Source organism: Polypterus senegalus, chromosome 15, assembly GCF_016835505.1.
Source record: "Polypterus senegalus isolate Bchr_013 chromosome 15, ASM1683550v1, whole genome shotgun sequence".
NCBI classification, from domain to species: domain Eukaryota; kingdom Metazoa; phylum Chordata; class Cladistia; order Polypteriformes; family Polypteridae; genus Polypterus; species Polypterus senegalus.
The window spans coordinates 74,634,418-74,654,453 of record NC_053168.1 but is presented as its reverse complement, the minus strand read 5'-3'; the positions used below and the strand labels follow the sequence as shown (position 1 = coordinate 74,654,453).

Below are 20,036 nucleotides of genomic sequence, written 5' to 3'. Positions count from 1 at the left end.
AGCTTCTGTGGTGTAAAAACATAATAAACTAGAGAGTTAACAGCGCACTGCACAATAACTTGCAGTGAATACACTTGACTTGACCATACTCCTTAAACCCTTGACCTTTACCTTCGTTGACCATTTTTGTGTACAATGACTAAGGATATGAATAAGTAGAGGAAGTGATGGCACATGCGCCGCACGGCCGTCCTGCTGCCCGCTGCTGAGAGTTGATTCTACAATAAAATAAAATAAAAGGAGTAATAATTCCAAAACCCTTCGTTTTTAATATAAAGCTGTAGTGCAGAGTTTCAGAGCAACATAAGTATACCAAATTTCAGGCTACAGGTTATTTGTTTTTTGACCTTGACCTTCCTGTGTTGACCTTTGAGGTCAATTATCACACTGAAAGCAGATAGTAGACACCACGTAGTATCTGTGTACCTAATTTCAGGTCAATAGGTCAAATGGTTTGCGAGCTACAGGTGATTAAAAGCCCTGGACAGACAAACGGACAGCCATGATAGCATATTATATAACAGTGGTTCCCAAACTTGATCCTGGGGACCCACTGTGGCTGCAGGTTTATGTTCCAACCAAAATCCGTTTTTCATTGGACTCTTAGCCTAATTAAGTGAATCATTATTTCCCACTTTCTGTGTTTTTGAGTCAATGCAGAAATTACAAACTAAGTTTGGCAGATTTTTATTAAAATGTAATAAGCAATTATATGGGGAATATATAATTATTTTTAAGTCTTTAACAGCATTTTCAACCTAATTTTCATTCTGCTTTTCCAGGTGTTCTGTTATTTAATTGATTATTTACTAGTTTGTGGATATAACACTGAAGCCGTTGCTGCTTTCATCATCCCGAGTGTCTGCTGTGTTGGTTGTTTACTGTCACTATTAGGGTTAAATGAAGGGAGAAAACTACACAGGAAAAGGGGAAAATAATAGAAAAACAACAAAAGAGAGTTATTTCTACTTAAATCACATAGAAATATTTCTAAATGTCTTATAAATGTAAAAAACATGTTGTGTTTTTCTGAATGCAGAATAAGAGAAGAGTAAAACAGATCAGCTAATTAAATGAGATCAGTTGTTATCGATTATTATCACTGATTGTAATTGTGGTTGGAACAAAGACCCCAGGATTGAGTTTGGGAACCACTGTTATATAAGAAGATATTTCCCATGACACCATCAACCCTTTTCAAATAACATTGTGAGCAGAAGGCACCATGATGTTACTTTGAAATGTTGAAATAGAAACAATAGATAAGGCACAAGGATATGATGATTTTAATACTGTTGTACAGGCGAGTCAACAGGGTGGGGGTATATATAGTGCCGTGTTGGATGTTAAATTCAGTAGATAACTGGTGCTCTAACCGTGTATTCACTATTACAGCAAGAACTGAATACAAATCTTTAACTGAGGTGCAAAGAAGATTTTGTATCAAGTTTAACATGCCTTGATAAAGCTGAATATCTTCTTGTAATGCTATTTTACAGTGGTTCAATAAATTTTAATCTACAGTGTCACACATATGCACCAAGGGATCACCTTCATTTCTTGTTGGAGGTAAGCACTATTACCCTGAAACCAAAAGATGGCACTGTCACCAACTGTCCTTTCTCCTCCACCTGCAGCTCCAGAACACACCCAGTGAATACAAGTAGTTCCGTCCTCAAAACCCAGAGGAAGCTCCACCCTTTCTGGCCGGGATGCCACAAAAGGAGACAAGCCTAGAGAATGGAGTCTAATTTGGACCCAAGCTTGCTAAAGAACAGACCTCCAGTGTGACTTGCTACTTTTGTGAAGGCCCATTAGGTTTCTTTTGTGTTGTGCCATGTACATAACATGTTCTAAGGGTTTCATTCAAAAATTGAACAGGGTTGGTTGGTATGCTCCCCATGTATTTTTTTTGGATCCCTCGCCTTCTTCAGACCAACAACAACAACATTTATTTATATAGCACATTTTCATACAAATTATATAGCTCAAAGTGCTTTACATAATGAAGAAAGAGAAAAAAGACAAAATAAATAAGAAAATAGAATTAGGGAACACTAATTAACATAGAATAAAAGTAAGGTCCGATGGCCAGGGAGGACAGAAAAAACAAACAAAAAAAAAAACTCCAGACGGCTGGAGAAAAAAAAAATCTGCAGGGGTTCCCTAGGCCATGAGACCGCCCAGCCTCATCTAGGCATTCTACCGATCATCAATGACCTCACAATCAGTCCTCATGGTACTCAGGGTTCACATGGAAGAACTTGATGATGACAGTCATATGGACGTCTGGCCTTTAATCCATCAATGTAGGGACATCACGGTGCTTTGATCAGGTGGTGGTCGAGCAGATCATGAAAACACTGTGGAGGATGGGCCTGGTGGACCACACCACCACAGAAATACCAAAAGAGGATAGACAGGTTGCAGAGTGTCATGATTAAGGCTGAAATTTGAGGTCTTACAAGCTTTTTCCTATAATGGAAGTCAATTTGGTGTACCGTTTTTAGGATCGTTTCATGCGTTTCTAAGGGGTGTGGCCTCCATGGTCATAACCTTGAATTAATCAGCAAACAGGATAAAAGGTCAGCCTTGTGTTCTGAACCTTATCCAATCTGCATATACAACCTTGTTTAAATTTCTGCATTCTCTTGTTATTATTTTTCGTGTTTTGCCTGGTTTTCGACTTATTACCTGTTTACCGACTGTGATTTTTGCCTCTTGTCCTGGTTTTAATCGCTTCATTTATTTTTATTTTTGTTTGTTTTACCTTTTTCACACATCTCCCGATTTAACTCAAGAAACTGTTTTCCTGCCGAGTCAGGAGACAGGGTGGATCCTTTGGTATTCAGCACGATGTGTCAGTTTAAACTTTTTTTTTGTAATTTTATTGATTTTATTGTAATCATTCCATACAAATTGATCAATTTTTACAAATCAACCCCCACCCCTGAAAAAGAGAGCATGGCCAACAGACTACAACTTAAAAATAATAAAACTGAATAATTGATGACTTTATTAGGTGGATACAGATAAATGGAGAAGAAAAAAAATGGGGAGAGAATCTACTTCCTCAGTGCTTTAACAGCTTATTCTAAAATATTATTGATTAGATCCTGCCAGGTTTTCAAAAAGTTCTGCACAGATCCTCTAAGTGAGAATTAGATTTTTTCCAAGAGCTGTCAACTGATCACCACCTGGTGGTGAGTAGGCTTCGATGGTGGGGTAGGATGCCGGTCAGGCCTGGTAGACCCAAATGTGTTGTGAGGGTCAGCTGGGAATGTCTGGCAGAGTTCCCTGTCAGAAGTAGCTTTAACTCCCACCTCCGGCAGAACTTCAATCATGTCCCAAGGGAGGTGGGGAACATTGAGTCCGAATGAGCTATATTCCATGCCTCTATTGTTGAGGCGGTTGACCGAAGCTGTGTTCGTAAAGTGGTCGGTGTCTATCGTGGCGGCAATACCCGAACCCGTTGGTGGACACCGGCAGTGTGGGATGCCATCAACCTGAGGAAGGAGTCCTACAGGACCCTTTTGTCTTGTAGGACTATGGAGACAGCTGATAGGTACTGGCAGGCCAAGCGGAATGCGGCTTTGATGGTTGCTGAGGCTAAAACTTGGGTGTGGGATGAGTTTGGGGAGGCCATGGGGAACGACTTTCGATCGGCTTCGAGGAGATTCTGGTCCACCATCCAGCGTCTCAGGAGGGGGAAGCAGTACAGTGTCAACACTGTATATGGTGGGGATGGTGCACTGCTGACCTCGACTCAGGATGCTGTGGGTCTGTGGGGGGAGTACTTTAAAGACTTTCTCAATCCCACTAACATGCCTTCCAATGAGGAAGCAGAGCCTGGGGACTCGGAGGTGTGCTCCCCCATCTCCGGGACTGAGGTCAACGAGGTGGTCAACAAACTCCTTGGTGGCAGGGCCTGAAGGCTCTGGATGTTGCAGGACTGTCTTGGTTGAACACCTCTGCAACATTGCATGGACATTGGGGACAGTGCCTCTGGATTGGCAGACCAGGGTGGTGGTCCCCGGGGGGTGTGTTCCAACTACAGAGGGATCACACTCCTCAGCCTCCCTGGAAAAGTCTATTCGTGGGTCCTGGGAAGGAGGGTCCCTCAGATAGTCAAACCTTGGATTCAGGAGGAACAGTGTGGTTTTCGTCCTGGTCGCGGAACAGTGGACCTGCTCTGCACCCTTAGCAGGGTCCTGGAGGATGCATGGGAGTTTGCCCAACCAGTCTACATGTGTTTTGAGGAATTGTAAAAGGCATTCGACTGTGTCCCTCGGGGAATCCTGTGGGGAGTACTCCAAGAGTATGGGGTACCAGACGCCCTGATATGGGCTGTTCAGTCCCTGTACAACAGGTGTCAGAGCTTGGTCCGCATTGCCAGCAGTAAGTTGAACCCGTTTCCAGTGAGAGTTGGACAATGCCAGGGCTGCCCTTTGTCACCGATTCTGTTCATAACTTTTATGAACAGAATTTCTAGGCGCAGCCAGGGTGTTGAGGGGGTCCAGTTTGGTGGATTCAGGATTAGGTCACTGCTTTTTGCAAATGATGCTGTCCTGTTTGCTTCATCAGGCCGTGATTTTCAGCTCTCTCTGGATCGGTTCACAGCCGAGTGTGAAGCGGCTAGGATGGGAATCAGCACCTCCAAATCAGAGACCATGGTCCTCAGCCGGAAAAGGGTGGAGTGCCCTCTCAGGGTTGGGAACGAGATCCTGCCCCAAGTGGAGGAGTTCAAGTATCACGGGGTCTTGTTCATGAGTGAGGGAAGAATAAAGCGCGAGATCGACAGACGGATTGGTGCAGCATCCGGAAGTGATGCAGGCTCTGCATCGGTCTGTCATGGTGAAAAAGGGACTGAGCCGTAAGGCAAAGCTCTTAATTTACCAGTCGATCTACGTTCCTACCCTCACCTATGGTCATGACTTAACAGGTAGTGACCGAAAGAACGAGATCGTGAATACAAGCGGCTGAAATGAGTTTCCTCTGCAGGGTGTCTGGGCTTTCCCTTAAAGACAGAGTGAGAAGCTCAGTCATCAGGGAGGGGGCTCAGAGTAGAGCCGCTGCTCCTCCGCATCAAGAGGCATCAGATGAGGTGGCTTGGGCATCTGATCACAATGCCCCCTGGACGTCTCCCTGGTGAGGTGTTCCGGGCACATCTAACTGTGAGGAGGCCCCTGGGAAGACCCAGGACACGCTGGAGGAACTATGTCTCCTGGTTGGCCTGGTTAACACCTCGGGATTCCACCAGAAAAGCTAAAAGAAGTGGCTGGGGAGAGGGAAGTCTGGGCATCACTGCTCAAGCTGCTGCCCCCGTGATCCAATCTCAGAGATGGAGACATTTTGCATGAATTCCCTATCATCGACATTGGGTGCATAAACATTTATCAAAATCACTTTACAGTTAAAGAATTTGCCCATGACAATCACATATCTCAAGCAGCCTATTGTTACATTGGAATTTATAATTATAAGGATAGGTTAGATATAGCACGCTCTCTTTCTCTCCCCCCCCCTTATTCCCCCACCCCCCCATTTTGCCTCCCCACGTGAGGCTGGACCCCACTTCACAAAGTCCCGGCCCTCTGACATACCTAGAGACAGAGCACATCCAAAACAAAACAAGCGCCCCAGCAGCAGCATTTGAGGATTAAAAAGTAGAGATATCTATTGCCGATAAAATCTAAATACTAAGCATAAAATATAATCATCAACAGTCTTGAAATATTAAGACAGTAAACCCAGGGAATGGTGTTAAAAAGTGGCCCTGAATAAGCATAGTAAACCCTAATGCAATAAAAACAATAACAATAAACCAAGGGTTATGATATTAAACAGTCTCCTTTACAATAGTTCAAAACCAAAATAAAACAAAAAAAAAGGAAACTACTACTTTTTCTCCCACACATACACATGTAATTATTATTAAAACATAAACAAAAAGTGGCCGAGAAGAAAAAAGGATGTATAATTATGATACCCGTATCATTGCAAGCAGATAAAACAGCAGGTATTATCTTCTTGCCTTACCATGACAGGATGCGACTCACTTTCGTATTTCAAAAAAGTGTTGGGATCAGCTTTCTTAACTCCTTTTCTGCTTCCTCCATGGAGGAGAAGATGTGATATTTGTCTTGAATACCCACTTTCAGTTTGGCAGGATACAAGAGGCTGTATCTGATATCGGCTTTCCGTAACCGCTGTTTAATGTTGTAAAAACCTGCACGTTTAGCAGCTGTTGAGGGTGACAAATCAGGGAAAATACGAATGTGGTTATCTTCAAATATAATCTCTTGTTTGAGTCTGAGAAGTGCCATTACTTTAAGCTTAAACTGTAATCTCTTGAAGCGGACAATTAAAGACCTAGGTTTAGAGGTATTTGATCCACGTATGTGAAAAGCTGCCGCTATCTCGGTATCTGATTTAAAGTCCTCTCCAATTATTTTTGAGAACAGTTCAGCTACGAATTTCACTGGGTTTGGACTTTCACGGTTCTCAGGTAGACCTTCGATTCTAATATTATTCCTTCTGCATCCATCTTCCAGAGCCGCAAGTCTATGGCCGTGGTGAATGTTGCAATCATTTCCATCAGTTCGGAGAAATCGTTTCAGCTTTCGTGCTCTGCGAGTGAAGTTGTAACCCCCATTACAGCCGATGCTTCCGGCTCGCGAGGAGTAGATGAAAGCACGGACTGCAAGGCCATTTCTAGTTTCAAGTGATCTTCTGGAATCGGCGAGCTATCATGACCTGCATCGCTTGCACCTTCACTCCCATTTTCTCTCTCGACTGGAGATGATGCAGTGGAACAGGGTCCTGGGAAGTCTGTGCTTTTGCCTGCCACTTCCAGGTCAGTCTCTGAAAAGCCGTATCTAGTACTTGCATTTGGGCCTGATACCTCTCTAGATTTGGGTGTAGTTTTAGGTTTTTTTTCCGTTTCTTTCTGACCCTCTTTCTTGTTACTCATGTTTATATACTGTACTAGAAACTCCATAGGTTAGGTAAATACAGGATATCTCAGCATAATAAGAAATAAGAGAATAAATAAAGCCGCTGCAACGGAGCTCCGCTTCAGACGTCCATCTCCCGTAATCTAGACAGTTTGCAGAATTCTTCAGTAAGATTTATCCCATCAACCATATGAAATACATACATTTTTAGAAATAAGTTAGTTATGCAACTCAACTTTGTTAAATGAAAACTGGAATATACTGTAGATCTGCAAACTCATTTAGAAGAATGAATTATTTAACAATGAAGGTCATTTAAAAAGCATAATTAGAAAAAGTTATTAAATCAAGGTAAATAAACTTCACTGACTTGATTATTTTTTGTCTGCTTTAGCTCTTATCAGACACCATGAGCCATGGGACTAAGTTAAGTGACCGTTCATGTTATCAATCATCCTCATATCACTTTACTGAAGCTTAAACTAAGCCTTTACGCTGACAGTAATATGCTTCTATTAACAATATGTTCACGTTCCTTTTCTCTTTTTTATTACTATTCATATAAATATATGCTTGACTAAAACAAGCTTTTATAGTTTATTATATGGTCATTGTTACTTGGCTACTGTATTTAAGAGTCTGCTGTTATTATGGTATTAATCCTCTTCTTGGGTCCCAGTATGACACAGAATTTCTTATTTGGGTCCTCAGATGGAAAAGTTTAAGAAGCTATGCTGTAGTATAATGTTGTCGTGGACGAACTCATGTCCAGAGAAAGTCAGAATTAAGTCTTCTGGTTCAAAATCACACAGAAACACTACAGTGTTTCACTCAGTTATACACAGAAAGAATCTTTCAGACTGGCTAAACTGAAAACATTAGTCATCTTTTCAAACGCTTACATCAGGGTTGTCTCATCCCTTAAATATTTTCCAACTTTTTGACCCCAAACTTGGTCATACCTTCAAACTGACATATAAAACAGTCTGTGTAGCTGAGGAAGCCTTTCTCAGAAGACCTAGTTTACCCAAGATGCATTCATTTAGCTATCATTCTTGTTTAATGTTAGACACTAAGGCAGTATACATTTGTAATTTTTACTTTAAATGTCCAGTAATAGATTGACAGCTGTACAATAAGCTGCAGCTTCTGCAAAACTGTAGAATGGCATGCACAGAAATTTTCACGTGGGAAAACAGTTCCCATACACCCCAGGCACCTTGTCATTCAAGCAATGTCTGACAGATTATGTTACCATTAAGGATTTGAACGTATTATTAATGTAAACATGCAGTTTCTCCCAAGATAAATTTCTGCTGAAAATCTATCAGCATAGAGTACTATGAAAAATAAAAAACTATTATGAATACAGACTACCAAAAAAAGTGAAATTCATGATGTTTGAGGTCTTAATAGTATGACATAATGAGAAGAAAAGTTAACTGTGAAAGTATTAAAAATCATATCTTGCACTGCAGCATAGCACTGGAACATAGCAAGTTATACCAAATCTATGATTCAAAAGCTTCAGCATTAAAAATCAAAGAGCACCAGAAAACTCTTTACAAGATTGCATCCACTGCAGCCTTTAGTGATGTGGACAGGCAGATTAGCACAAGCATTCTTTATTCAATTTTAAAGGGCAAAAATCAACAATAAGTGGCCACTTTATTCATACCTGGAAGATAATGCAAATATGTTTCTGCTTCAAATGGCAACTCATATGGATATAACTCAGTATTTACACAGCATACAAACAAGGCCATGAAAAATACATGGGACATGAGATCGGATTGTGGCCTCCATGTCTGAATCAGATTAAGTTATTCTATTCAGTGAATGGCAGTTATGTAGATAAAAACATGTCATTAATGAGAGTGGTCAGATCAGAATGGATATACTTGTCCAAATTAAAAGAAAGCCTATAAGCACTCATATGATGCAGTAGTTCTTTACAATAGTGTTGTGCAGAAGTCCTTCAACAGCAAAAGTATCACACCTGTCAGCTAAGAACAGGACAGTGAGGCTAAAATAGGCAAATGATTATCATAACAGCAGGTGTAGTGACTGGAAAAATTCTGTCAATGTCAGAATGATGGTGAGATGAAAACTTCATATCATCCTGCCTTCAGTCAGTGGATCAAGTGTAACGTGAGAAAAATAATTCCTTACCACACATTTGTCCTATTTTAACCAATAAACCATTACTAGAATGCCACAAAAAACCTAACCATTGTTGCTGATCACAAACATCCATATATGATCACAGTCTTGCCTTTTTTCCAGTAGAATAATACAAAGTCATAAAGCATGTTGGTTCCATGAACTTGAATTCAGTTTACCCTGCACAATCCCTTTATGTAAATGCAACATATCAGTGTTTCTCAACCTTTTTAATGTTGTGATCTACCATAATAAAGGGGTGGTGGCAGTAGGTTTCCTCCTAACTGAACATTGTGCTCAATTCACTAAGGAGTCCTGCTATAATTGCGCTCAATCATCAGAGCAGAACTGATTGACCACCACCCACTACCACTATAAACAATACCAACTTATGACCCACTGCCAAGAGCCTGCGACCCTGTGCTTGTGAAGCACTACAGTAGTGCACCTTTGGGATGAAGGTAACACAAGATTAGCAGCAAGAACCAAAATCTTTAATGATTGCTTCCAGCACTGTATTGAATGAATGCCTAGAATGACACTGGCAAATAGGGAGTCCCACCCCACAGTAGAGAGGTTTACCTAATAAGGTGGCCAACAAGAGTGTAAGGTTAGCTGTGAAGAAACCCAAAAGCATTTGCCACTATGAATGACTACTTGCAGAAGCACACATACCAAAGATAGGATCAAAAGTATACAGCTGAAAGTGTTTACTGTAAGGGAAAGTGTTTACTTATGGCTCAAAGATATCCCCACATTTGCTAAACTTTTCACCAACATGGGCACACATGAGTTTTACTGGCAAATGTAAGTTGGCTTACCAGCAAAATAAAAAACAGCAGCACAAATAACATTATTACAGTTATGTAGGAGTGTCCTTAGGCACCTATATTAATGAGCATTGAGGTCAAGTAATAACTTGTTCGATTACCTCCACGCAACTTTTCATCCCTGAGGCAGCAGCGTAGTGCAAACACGTGCTTTTCTTGTTGTCAACTGCATTGACATCTGCTCGTTCGTACTCTCCCTGGTCCAGCTTCGCCCCAGTCCACTTGAGGGTCATCTGCAGACAGTCTGCTCTTTTCTGCTCATCCTCATATGGCCGGGAAATCCTCGGGTGCAGTGCCCCCTCTGGTAGCATAATTTGCGGTCCCATGCAAATCAGGTGCATTGATGTTTCGTTGTGGATATTGCGCTTGTTTGGGTTGCCATCCTTACTGTAGAGGAAAGCTCTGTTTTGAGAGAAACAAAAAATAATAAAGGCTTAGTATTGCTAAGAACATTGCACTTGGTGAGGTGCCCCTCAAAAGTACAGTGAAACAAGTGTAATATTTACTTAACTTTTCAAACTTTTTCTTTAGTTCTAATTAAGTTAATAATATAAAATAGGTAAGGTAATAAATAAAATAAGTAAATTTAATGAAATAATGTGACATAAAAGAACACTGATCATTCATACTTGCATCATGTCCGGCATTTGGCATTACCTGCTGAAATGTATTCTAAGACAATTGAATTCAATGACAATTACTTTTAAATATTGTTTCTTTGCATCAAGCATGAAGAATGACAAATTTGTCAGAATAAAATGAACTTTCAGCAAAGCATGGTGATAGTTTTGCAGCCCAACCATGTATGGATTCAGTCTCATCAGCATTGTATAAATACTACATATAACTTACCATATATATATACTCGCGTTTAAGTTCTCCCGCAGATAAGTCGGGGCTTGATTTTACCATGTAATTACCAGTGTGTATATATATATATATATATATATATATATATATTTGTCACGCACGCAGTAGGAGGCGGATTGATTCGATAGCACCTGGGAAACCATTCGCCAGGGAATGGCGGGTATTAACTTTCTCCCTCTGCTTCCTCATAGAAAGAAAGACCTTCCTGCACCATAGGCCTGGATTGACCGCAGTGCGATACTTCCGCCCTTCCTCCGCCATCTTGCCCTGACGCCATCCTTCCCATCCTCCCTTGCGGTCCTTCCCGCATCCCTCCACTTCCGCTCCTCCCCAATAAAATGGCGCGCGCGCCAGGAGTCGGCGTGCGTATGAACTGTTTTGTTTATTTTTGACCTGTTTTTTTTCTGTACAATATACGGGGCGGAAACCCCAACCCTTTGCTGTCTCCTCGGTCCTTTACATCTGGCGAGTCGGCAGGATAGAGATCCCGGAATGACGGAGGGACAGGACCTCAACACGGTGCTGCAGGCAATGAATGACCAGCTCCAGGCGCTGCAGCCTGCGCAAGCCGCCACCACCCGGGAGCTGGAGGCCACGAAGGCCAGGTTAGTGGAAGCCCAACGGGCGAGACCAGACCCGCCCAGGCAGCCGCCTCCTCCTTTAGTCCGATGGGCCCTTCGGGACGCCGATGCCTACCTGGGCATGTTTGAGAGGGCGGCCACCCGGAGCGAGTGGCAGCGGTCCGAGTGGGCGCCCATCTGGCGCCATACCTGAAGGGACCCGCGCTGCGGGCCTATTATGACCTCCCTGAGGAGGAGGCCGCTAATTACGACCTCCTCAAGCCCGAAATACTGGCCCGCTACGGCATTAGCCGGGCCAGCAGGCGGCCGAATGGCGGAACTGGGTCTTTGACCCTGAAAAGCCCTTCGCGCCCAGGCGCTCGAAGTTCTGGGGCAAGATGGGCGCTGGCTACGGCCAGAGGCCCGGCGGGCGGAAAGTGGTCGGCGGGTGGCCTGTGAAGGCCTGGTCAATGCGATGCCCAGTTCCCTCGCCCAGCAGGTCCGGGACACGCCTATCAGAACATGTCGGGCCTCCTCGGCGTCCTGGAGCGTCAGTTGGCGGTCCTCCGACTTGGGGGTCAGAAAAGCCTGCTCGCGGGAACCGGCAGGGACGGGCGGCCACCCCGAGCCCCTCGACGCGCTGCAGAAGCGCCAGCCAGAGCCAGAGAGAGGCGGGTCCGCCTGTTTCAAGTGTGGCGAGACCGTCACCTGCTGCCAAACTGCCCCATCACACGCCCGGAGCCTATGGACTGCAGCTGGACGTCGTCGGAGAGGTATTGTACCCCGCCGCATCCCTTGGCGAGTCCGAATCACGGGAGTGGTGTTGCTAAATGGGCACGCCGTGGTGGCTTTGTTTGATTCCGGCAGCAACATTACCATTGTTGCTCGCCGTTTTGTCTTACCGCAACAGTGGTTAAAACAGCATTTGTTGGTCACCTGTGTGCATGGGGGGACTAGGTCATATCGTTCCGCTCACTGCTATGTCACCTGGAAGGGGGAACCAATCCAAATGGCGGTCGCTGTGTTACCTGACCCCCTTCCCAGTGATTTTGGGACAAGACTGGTCTAAAAGAATCAGCGGTAAGCCATTCGCGCTCCCGGGCCTCGTTGGATCTTGTTATGAGGGGAAAAGGCACCCCTCCCGCGGCCTCCACGCCGTGCACAAGGGCAGGCCCTATGGGCGCTGGTGTCTCGGGGACCTTTCGTGGCTACGGACCTTGACCCGGAAGATTCCGCGGAGAAGGGACTAGCCAGGAACTCTTCCCGGCCCAGGCCCCAAGACCCTCGGCGGCCTGGACCATCAATTTCGGTCCACGCCGCCTCCTTTAAGAGGGAGCAGTGGAATGATGACTCCCTGCGCTTTGCCGGAATGCGTCGTTCTGCCTAACAGCTCAACAGCGGACGGATCCACACCGCGGGAACCCTTCTTTGTCCTTGAGAATGATCTGTTGTACCGGTGGCTACCCATGAGGGCGGGTGCGGAAGTTGTTGCTAATTCCGCGTACCTTCCGGCGGGAGATATGCGAGCTGGCACATGCTCACCTCCTAGGCGCCCACCTCGGAGCCGAAAAAACACTGGAGAGGATTAAGCTCCGCTTTTACTGGCCTGGGATCAATGAGGAGGTCCGCGGTTCTGTCAATCCTGTCCGAGTGCCAGACCCGCCAGATTCCTAGGAGGGACCGTGCTCCTCTAGTCCCTATTCCCCTCGTGGACATCCCCTTTGAAAGGATAGGGGTCGATTTGGTGGGACCCTGGAGCCCTCAACCCGTGGCCACAAGTATATCCTAGTCATGGTGGACTATGCCACCCGGTACCCAGAGGCGGTTCCCCTGCGCCCGCTAATACTAAAAGCATCGCACGGAACTGGTTAATTTGTTTTCACGCGTGGGCATACCCAAGGAGGTCCTCACGGACCAGGGTACGCCCTTCACTTCGGATACGATCAAGGAGGTAGCCAAATTACTGCAGATAAAGCACCTGAAAGCGTCAGTCTATCACCCGCAAACTGACGGGTTGGTGAACGTTTAATCAGACGCTTAAGCAGATGCTCCGCAAGGTAGTCAGCGGGCGGCAGGAACTGGGACCAGCTCCTCCCGCCGTGCTTTTGCCTACCGGGAGGTACCCCAGGCCTCTACAGGCTTCTCCCCCTTTTGAATTACTATACGGGCGACAACCCCGGGGAATCCTCGACATCCTAAAAGAAGGCTGGGAGGCCGAGGCTCTTCCCTCCTCTAACATTTTGAGATGCGTGCGCAACTGCGCGACCGACTCACAAAGATCAGGCCCCTCCTAAAAGAGCACGTGACTCGTGCGCAAGCAGCGCAGGCCCGGTGTTACAACCGCAACTCCGTCCTCAGGGAGTTCCGCCCGGGGACCGAAGTTATGGTGCTCGCCCCGACCTCCCACTTTCGAAGCTGCTCGCCACTGGCAAGGGCCTTACGAGGTTAAGGAGAGAAAGGACTCGTCGACTATTTGGTGAAACAGCCCAATCGTCGACCGAAAGTGAGAGGATCTATCATGTCAACCTGTTAAAGCCCTGAGAGATAGAGAGGAGCCCCAGCTCCCATAGGTCACTCTCCCTTTCGCAAGCACAACTGCCCTTAACCTCGGCGAAGAGCTGACCCCAAGCAGCGGCAGGAGTTAGCCCAAACACTCCGAGCCATCCCCGAGGTAGTGAGCGAGTCACCCGGCCGGACCGCGCTGATTGCCACGATATAGTCACGGAGCCCGGGGTAATCGTCCGGGAGAGGCCCTACCGACTCCCGGAGGCAAAACGCGCAGAGGTCGAACTGGAGGTGAAACGTATGTTGGACATGGACATAATTGAAGAGAGCCATAGTCCCTGGTCCAGCCCTATTGTCCTCGTCTCCAAGCCAGACGGCTCCTGGAGGTTCTGTAATGACTTTAGACGCCTGAATCAGATCTCCAAGTTCGATGCCTACCCCATGCCCCGCATTGACGACCTCCTTGAGCGGCTGGAGTGCGGCTCGATATCTGACTACCCTTGACATGACAAAAGGGTATTGGCAAATTCCTTTAACGGCATCCGCAAAGGAGAAAACGGCCTTTAGCACCCCTAGCGGGCACTGGCAGTACAAGGTCCTCCCATTTGGGCTGCACGGGGCCCGCGACCTTCCAACGCCTGGTAGATAGAGTGCTGAAGCCCCACCAGTCCTATAGTGCCGCCTACCTGGATGACGCTTGTCATCTATTCCGCACCTGGGAGGAGCATCTACTGCAGGTCGCAGCTGTCCTCCTAACACTGGCTAAAGCCGCCTCCGCATAAACCCCGGAAGTGTTTTTGGATTAAAGGAGGCCAAATATTTAGGCTACCTCGTGGGACAAGGACAGGTGCGCCACAGAGCTCCAAAGTTAAAGACATCTTAGAATGGCCCGTCCGTACCAAGAAACAGGTGCAGGCTTTCTTGGGGCTTGCGGGTTACTACCGCCGGTTTGTTCCCGTTTCTCGAAGAGCAGCACCCTTGACTGACCTGACAAAAGGGGCGCCCCTATACGTGGTGTGGACCGACAAAGCAGAACACGCTTCAGTGACCTAAAGAAGGCCCTAACGCCGGCACCTGTGTTACGGACGCCCGATTTTGGGCTCCCGCTTATTCTCCAGACCGACGCCGGACACAGGCCTGGGTGCCGTGCTGAGCCAAAGCGCCGATGGTGTCGAGCACCCTGTGATGTACCTTAGCCGGAAACTGATGGACCGGGACCGGTGCACGCGGCAGTGGAGAGGGAGGCCTTGGCCATTAAGTGGGCAGTGACCCACCTCCGTTACTACCTGCTGGGTGCGAATTCGCTCTGGTGACTGATCACGCTGCACTTCAGTGGATGTCCCTACACAAAGAGTCGAATCCGCGGGTCACCAGGTGGTTCCTGGACTTACAGCCGTATAAGTTCACTGTCACTTATCGGCGGGCACCCTTCAGGCCAATGCCGATGCCCTCTCTCGTATTCACGACCTCTCGGTTAGGTCCGCCCGACCTGACGGTCCTGGGCTAAGGGGGATCGGTGTCACGCACGCGCAGTAGGAGGCAGCGGATTGATTCGATAGCACCTGGGAAACCATTCGCCAGGGAATGGCGGGGTATTAACTTTCTCCCTCTGCTTCCTCATAGAAAGAAAGACCTTCCTGCACCATAGGCCTGGATTGACCGCAGTGCGATACTTCCGCCCTTCCTCCGCCATCTTGCCCTGACGCCATCCTTCCCATCCTCCCTTGCGGTCCTTCCCGCATCCCTCCACTTCCGCTCCTCCCCAATAAAATGGCGCGACGCCAGGAGTCGTCGCGTATGAACTGTTTTGTTTATTTTTGACCTGTTTTTTTTTGTACAATATACGGGGCCGGAAACCCCAACCCTTATTGCTGTCTCCTCGGTCCTTCACAATATATATATATATATATATATATATATATATTAATGTCAGTCGTATAAGTTAAATGCGGAAACCTCAAGCTATTGGTCCAAAAGATTATGATATGCTAACCCCCACCTGACAGAGTAACCACGGAGAACACGGAGTCTTTTTTTTCTATGTATTGTGCCTACATGACCACAGGGTAATACTCAAACTATTCAGAAGTGACATTTGCAGTGTTTTGTGTTTTTTGTATCTCACACCCTCATACACATTTATCGTAAGAGCATCCCTTATCTACGATGGAGCGTTCAATCAGAAGAAAATAAGACGGTGGTTTTAAATTAAACGTCGTTGAAGTGGCAGAAGAAATTGGAAACTACGCTGCTGCAACAAAATTCGATGTGTCTGAGAAACTGGTGACTTATATGTGAGTATATACTGTATATAGCACACTTCCCCCACTCGAAGTGGTAAATAATAACACACTTATTGCAGAAATTACAGACTTTACTCCAACAGTTCTCCAATTCATTAACAATATTATCCCAGGCAATACCTTTCAGCTACAATATCACTTGTATTTAGGTCAATGGTATAAATAAATAGGAAGAGTATTCATGGCACAAAAAAATAATTATGTACTAGCCTACTAGTCCTTCTCCTGTTTGATCTAATAATAATAAATCAGAGTCTTCAAGGCTGGAAGCACATTCATATTTGGTTTCCTCCTTGAGCCAGACGCTACTGGGTTATGCTACAGTGAGGCCCTCAACCTGTACTGGAATAGGTGGATTCAGAACATACATTTATGACCCATGTACTGCCTGCTTCTTTATGAGATGTCTGCGCTATAGCACTGCCTACCCAATTTAGTTATTTTCAAACTACAGTAAAACCTCAATTATCTGTCACTCAGTTAGCCATTATTGCACACGCCAGCGTCTACCTATTACTACTGCTGTGCTATGCACATTGGAACAACTCTCCCTTTTGCTTGTGTTTTTCTCCAGCAATATGTGTCACGCCACATTTTGTAATCACTGTGTCATTTATGTACCTTCAGTTTTAATAGTGTTTTGTAGCTTTTCTCTTTTGTTATAATTAAACTACTGTGCATTGTTATGGCCAATAAACGTATGTGTGTGGTGTTGGAATTGTCACAAATATTTGAAAAGTTAAACGTTTATAAAACGGCAAAAGTGCTTGAAGTATTGCCTCAGTTTATGGATATAAAGCGTGATGCTGACAAAATTGAAAAACGTGTCGACAATGGAAACCACTGATGATAATGTTATTCTGTATTAATATTAATGTTCTTCTGCACTGTAATTTTCTTTTAAAATTATGTTGTTTTGTTAATATATTGTGACATGCAGGCAGCTTGTGATGTACTGTGCGGGAGCAGAAAGTGCGAAATGAATGCTGTAAGTGATGGATTGGGTGAAGGGCTTCTCTTCTGTGAGATGAGTGACAGGACAAATTAAGAGAAGAATGTGGTAGAAGGAAGATGTGGTAGAAGTAAGTTTTCAGTAGCGAGTCAGGAGACAATAAGCAGGAGTGTTTGGGTATAGAGAACAAAAGAACGTAGGTAGCAGGAGATAAACTGATTGGTAAGAAAAACTTTCTTTTATTGTTTTAGAAGCGTGTTCCGTAACCCAGATAAAGGAGTATAAAACAAGGCACCGTTTGTTATGGAACAAAGTAAAATGATGAAAACTCCAGTACCTCTGAACTGTATTTACTTATTACACTGTTAGTTACAATATTATATGAATTAATTAATTTTGTTAATGCTATATTTAATATTTTTAATATATGGGGGACATTCAAAAAGTTTCCACACTTTTTTTTTAACACTGTCTATTAAGGATTTCAAAAAACAAATTACATCACTTTTCTAAATAGTCACTTTCGTTTACGATGCAATTTTTCCAGTGTCGTACCATCTTTTAAATTCCCAATTACTACTCCTCCCGCCTTTACCGTTTCACCAGATAGGGTCACCCAAGGCAAACTGGTCCTAGGCAAGGGACATGACAAAGAGCAGTTCAGAAAACCTCCTATGATGCATACAAACATTGGATGCCGTTTTCCCTTGCCAGGGTGCGGGTCACCGGGGCTCCCCTCTGGAGCCAGGCCTGGAGGTCGGGTCTGCAACCATGGGGCACAGCCCGAAGAGGAAATGTGGGTCCCCCTTCCCATGGGCTCACCACCTGTAGGAGGAGCCAAGGAGGTTGGGTGCAGTGTGATTCGGGTGGTGGCCGAAGGCGAGGACCTTGGTGGTCCAATCCTCGGTTACAGAAGCTGGCTCTTGGGACATGGAATGTCACCTCTATGAAGGGGAAGGAGCCTGAGCTAGTGCCCAAGGTTGAGAGGTTCCGGCTAGATATAGTCGGGCTCACCTCAACGTACAGTGTGGATTCTGGAACGTCTCCTTGAGAGGGGCTGGACTCTCTACCAACTCTGGATTTGCCCCCGGTGAGAGGCGCAGAGTGGGTGTGGGCATAATTATTGCCGTCAAACTTGGAGCCTGCTCATTGGGGTTCATCCCGGTAGACAAGAGGGTAGCCTCCCTCCGCCTTCAGGTGGGGGGTCAGGTCATAACTGTTGTTTGCGCGAATGCGCCGAACAGCAGTTTGGAGTACCCACCCTTTTTGGAGTCCCTGGAGGGGGTGCTAGAAGGCGCACCTGCTGGGGACTCCCTCGTTCTGCTGGGAGACTTCAATGCTCACGTGGGCAATGACTGTGAGACCTGGAAGGGCGTGACTGGGAGGAATGGCCCCCAGATCTGTACCCAAGTGGTGTTATGTTATTGGACTTCTGTTCTCGTCACAGACTGTCCATAACAACACTATGTTTAGGCATAGGGGTGTCCATATGTGCACCAGGACACACTAGGCCTCAATTCGATGATCAACTTCGTGGTCATGTCATCGGACTTGTGGCCACATGTCCTGGACACTTGGGCGAAGAGAGGGGCGGAGCTGTCAAATGATCACCACCTGGTGGTGAGTTGTTTTCGATGGTGGGGGAGGATGCCGGTCAGGCCTGGTAGGCCCAAACGTATTGTGAGGGTCTGATGGGAACATCTGGCAGAGTCCCCTGTCAGAAGTAGCTTCAACTCCCATCTCCGGCAGAACTTCGACCATGTCCTGAGGGAGGTGGGGGACATTAAGACCGAATGGGCCATGTTCTGTGCCTTTATTGTTGAGGCGGCTGACTGGAACTAGGGCCATAAGGTGGTAGGTGCCTGTTGTGGTGGCAATCCCCGAACCCGTTGGTGGACACCGGTGGTGAGGAACGCTGTCAAGCTGAAGGAGGAGTCCTAAAAGACCCTTTTGTACTGTGGGACTCCAGAGGAGGCTAACAGGTACTGGCAGACCAAGCGGAAAGGGGCTTCAGGTGGTTGCTGAGGCAAAAACTCGGGCGTGGGAGTTTGGGGAGGCCATGGTGAATGACTCCCAGACGGCTTCAAGGAGATTTTGGCCCACCATCTGGCATCTCAGGAAGGGGAAGCAGTGCAGTGTCAACAATGTATATGGTGGGGATGGTGTGCTGCTGACTTCGACTCAGGACGTTGTGGGTTGGTGGGGGTACTTCGAACACCTCCTCAATCCCACTAACATGTCTTCCAACAAGGAAGCAGAGCCTGGGGACTTTGAGGTGGGCTCTCTCATCTCTGGGACTGAGGTCACCTAAGTGGTCAAAAAACTGCTTGGTAGCAGGTCCCTGGGGTGGATGAGATACGCCCGGAGTTCCTCAAGGCTCTGGATGTTGCATGACTGTCTTGGTTGACATGCCTCTGCAACATCGCATGGACATCAGGGACAGTGCCTCTGGATTGGCAGTTTAAGAAGGGGGACTGGAGGGTGTGTTCCAACTACAGAGGGATCACATTCCTCAGCCTCCCTGGAAAAGTCTATTCGGGGGTCCTGGAGAGGAGGGTGTATGGGAGTTTGCCCAGCCAGTCTACATGTGTTTTGTGTACTTGGAAAAGGTGTTTGACCGTGTCCTTCTAGGAATCCTGTGGGGGGTTCTCCGGGAGTATGGGGTACCAGACCCCCTGATAAGGGCTGTTCGGTCCCTGTACAACCGCTGTCAGAGCTTGGTCCGCATTCCCGGCAGTGTCAAACCCATTTCCAGTGAGAGTTGGACTCCGCCAGAGCTGCCCTTTGTCACCGATTCTGTTCATAACTTTTATGGACAGAATTTTTAGGTGCAGCCAGGGCATTGAGGGGGTCCAGTTTGGTGGGCTCAGGACTGGGTCACTGCTTTTTACAGATGA

At 46.2% G+C, this 20,036-nt stretch overlaps 1 protein-coding gene across 8 annotated transcripts in view; it reads right to left on the bottom strand.

The window, feature by feature from the left end:
* The window catches only part of LOC120515645 (ankyrin repeat and IBR domain-containing protein 1-like), a 445,503-nt gene that overhangs the window by 188,852 nt on the left and 236,615 nt on the right, over nt 1-20,036 (bottom strand). For all 8 annotated transcript variants that reach the window (XM_039736854.1, XM_039736855.1, XM_039736857.1 and 5 more), the window contains one exon: nt 10,051-10,351. In XM_039736854.1, coding sequence (XP_039592788.1) covers nt 10,051-10,351 — 301 coding nt within the window. The remainder of the gene's footprint in view (nt 1-10,050; nt 10,352-20,036) is intronic.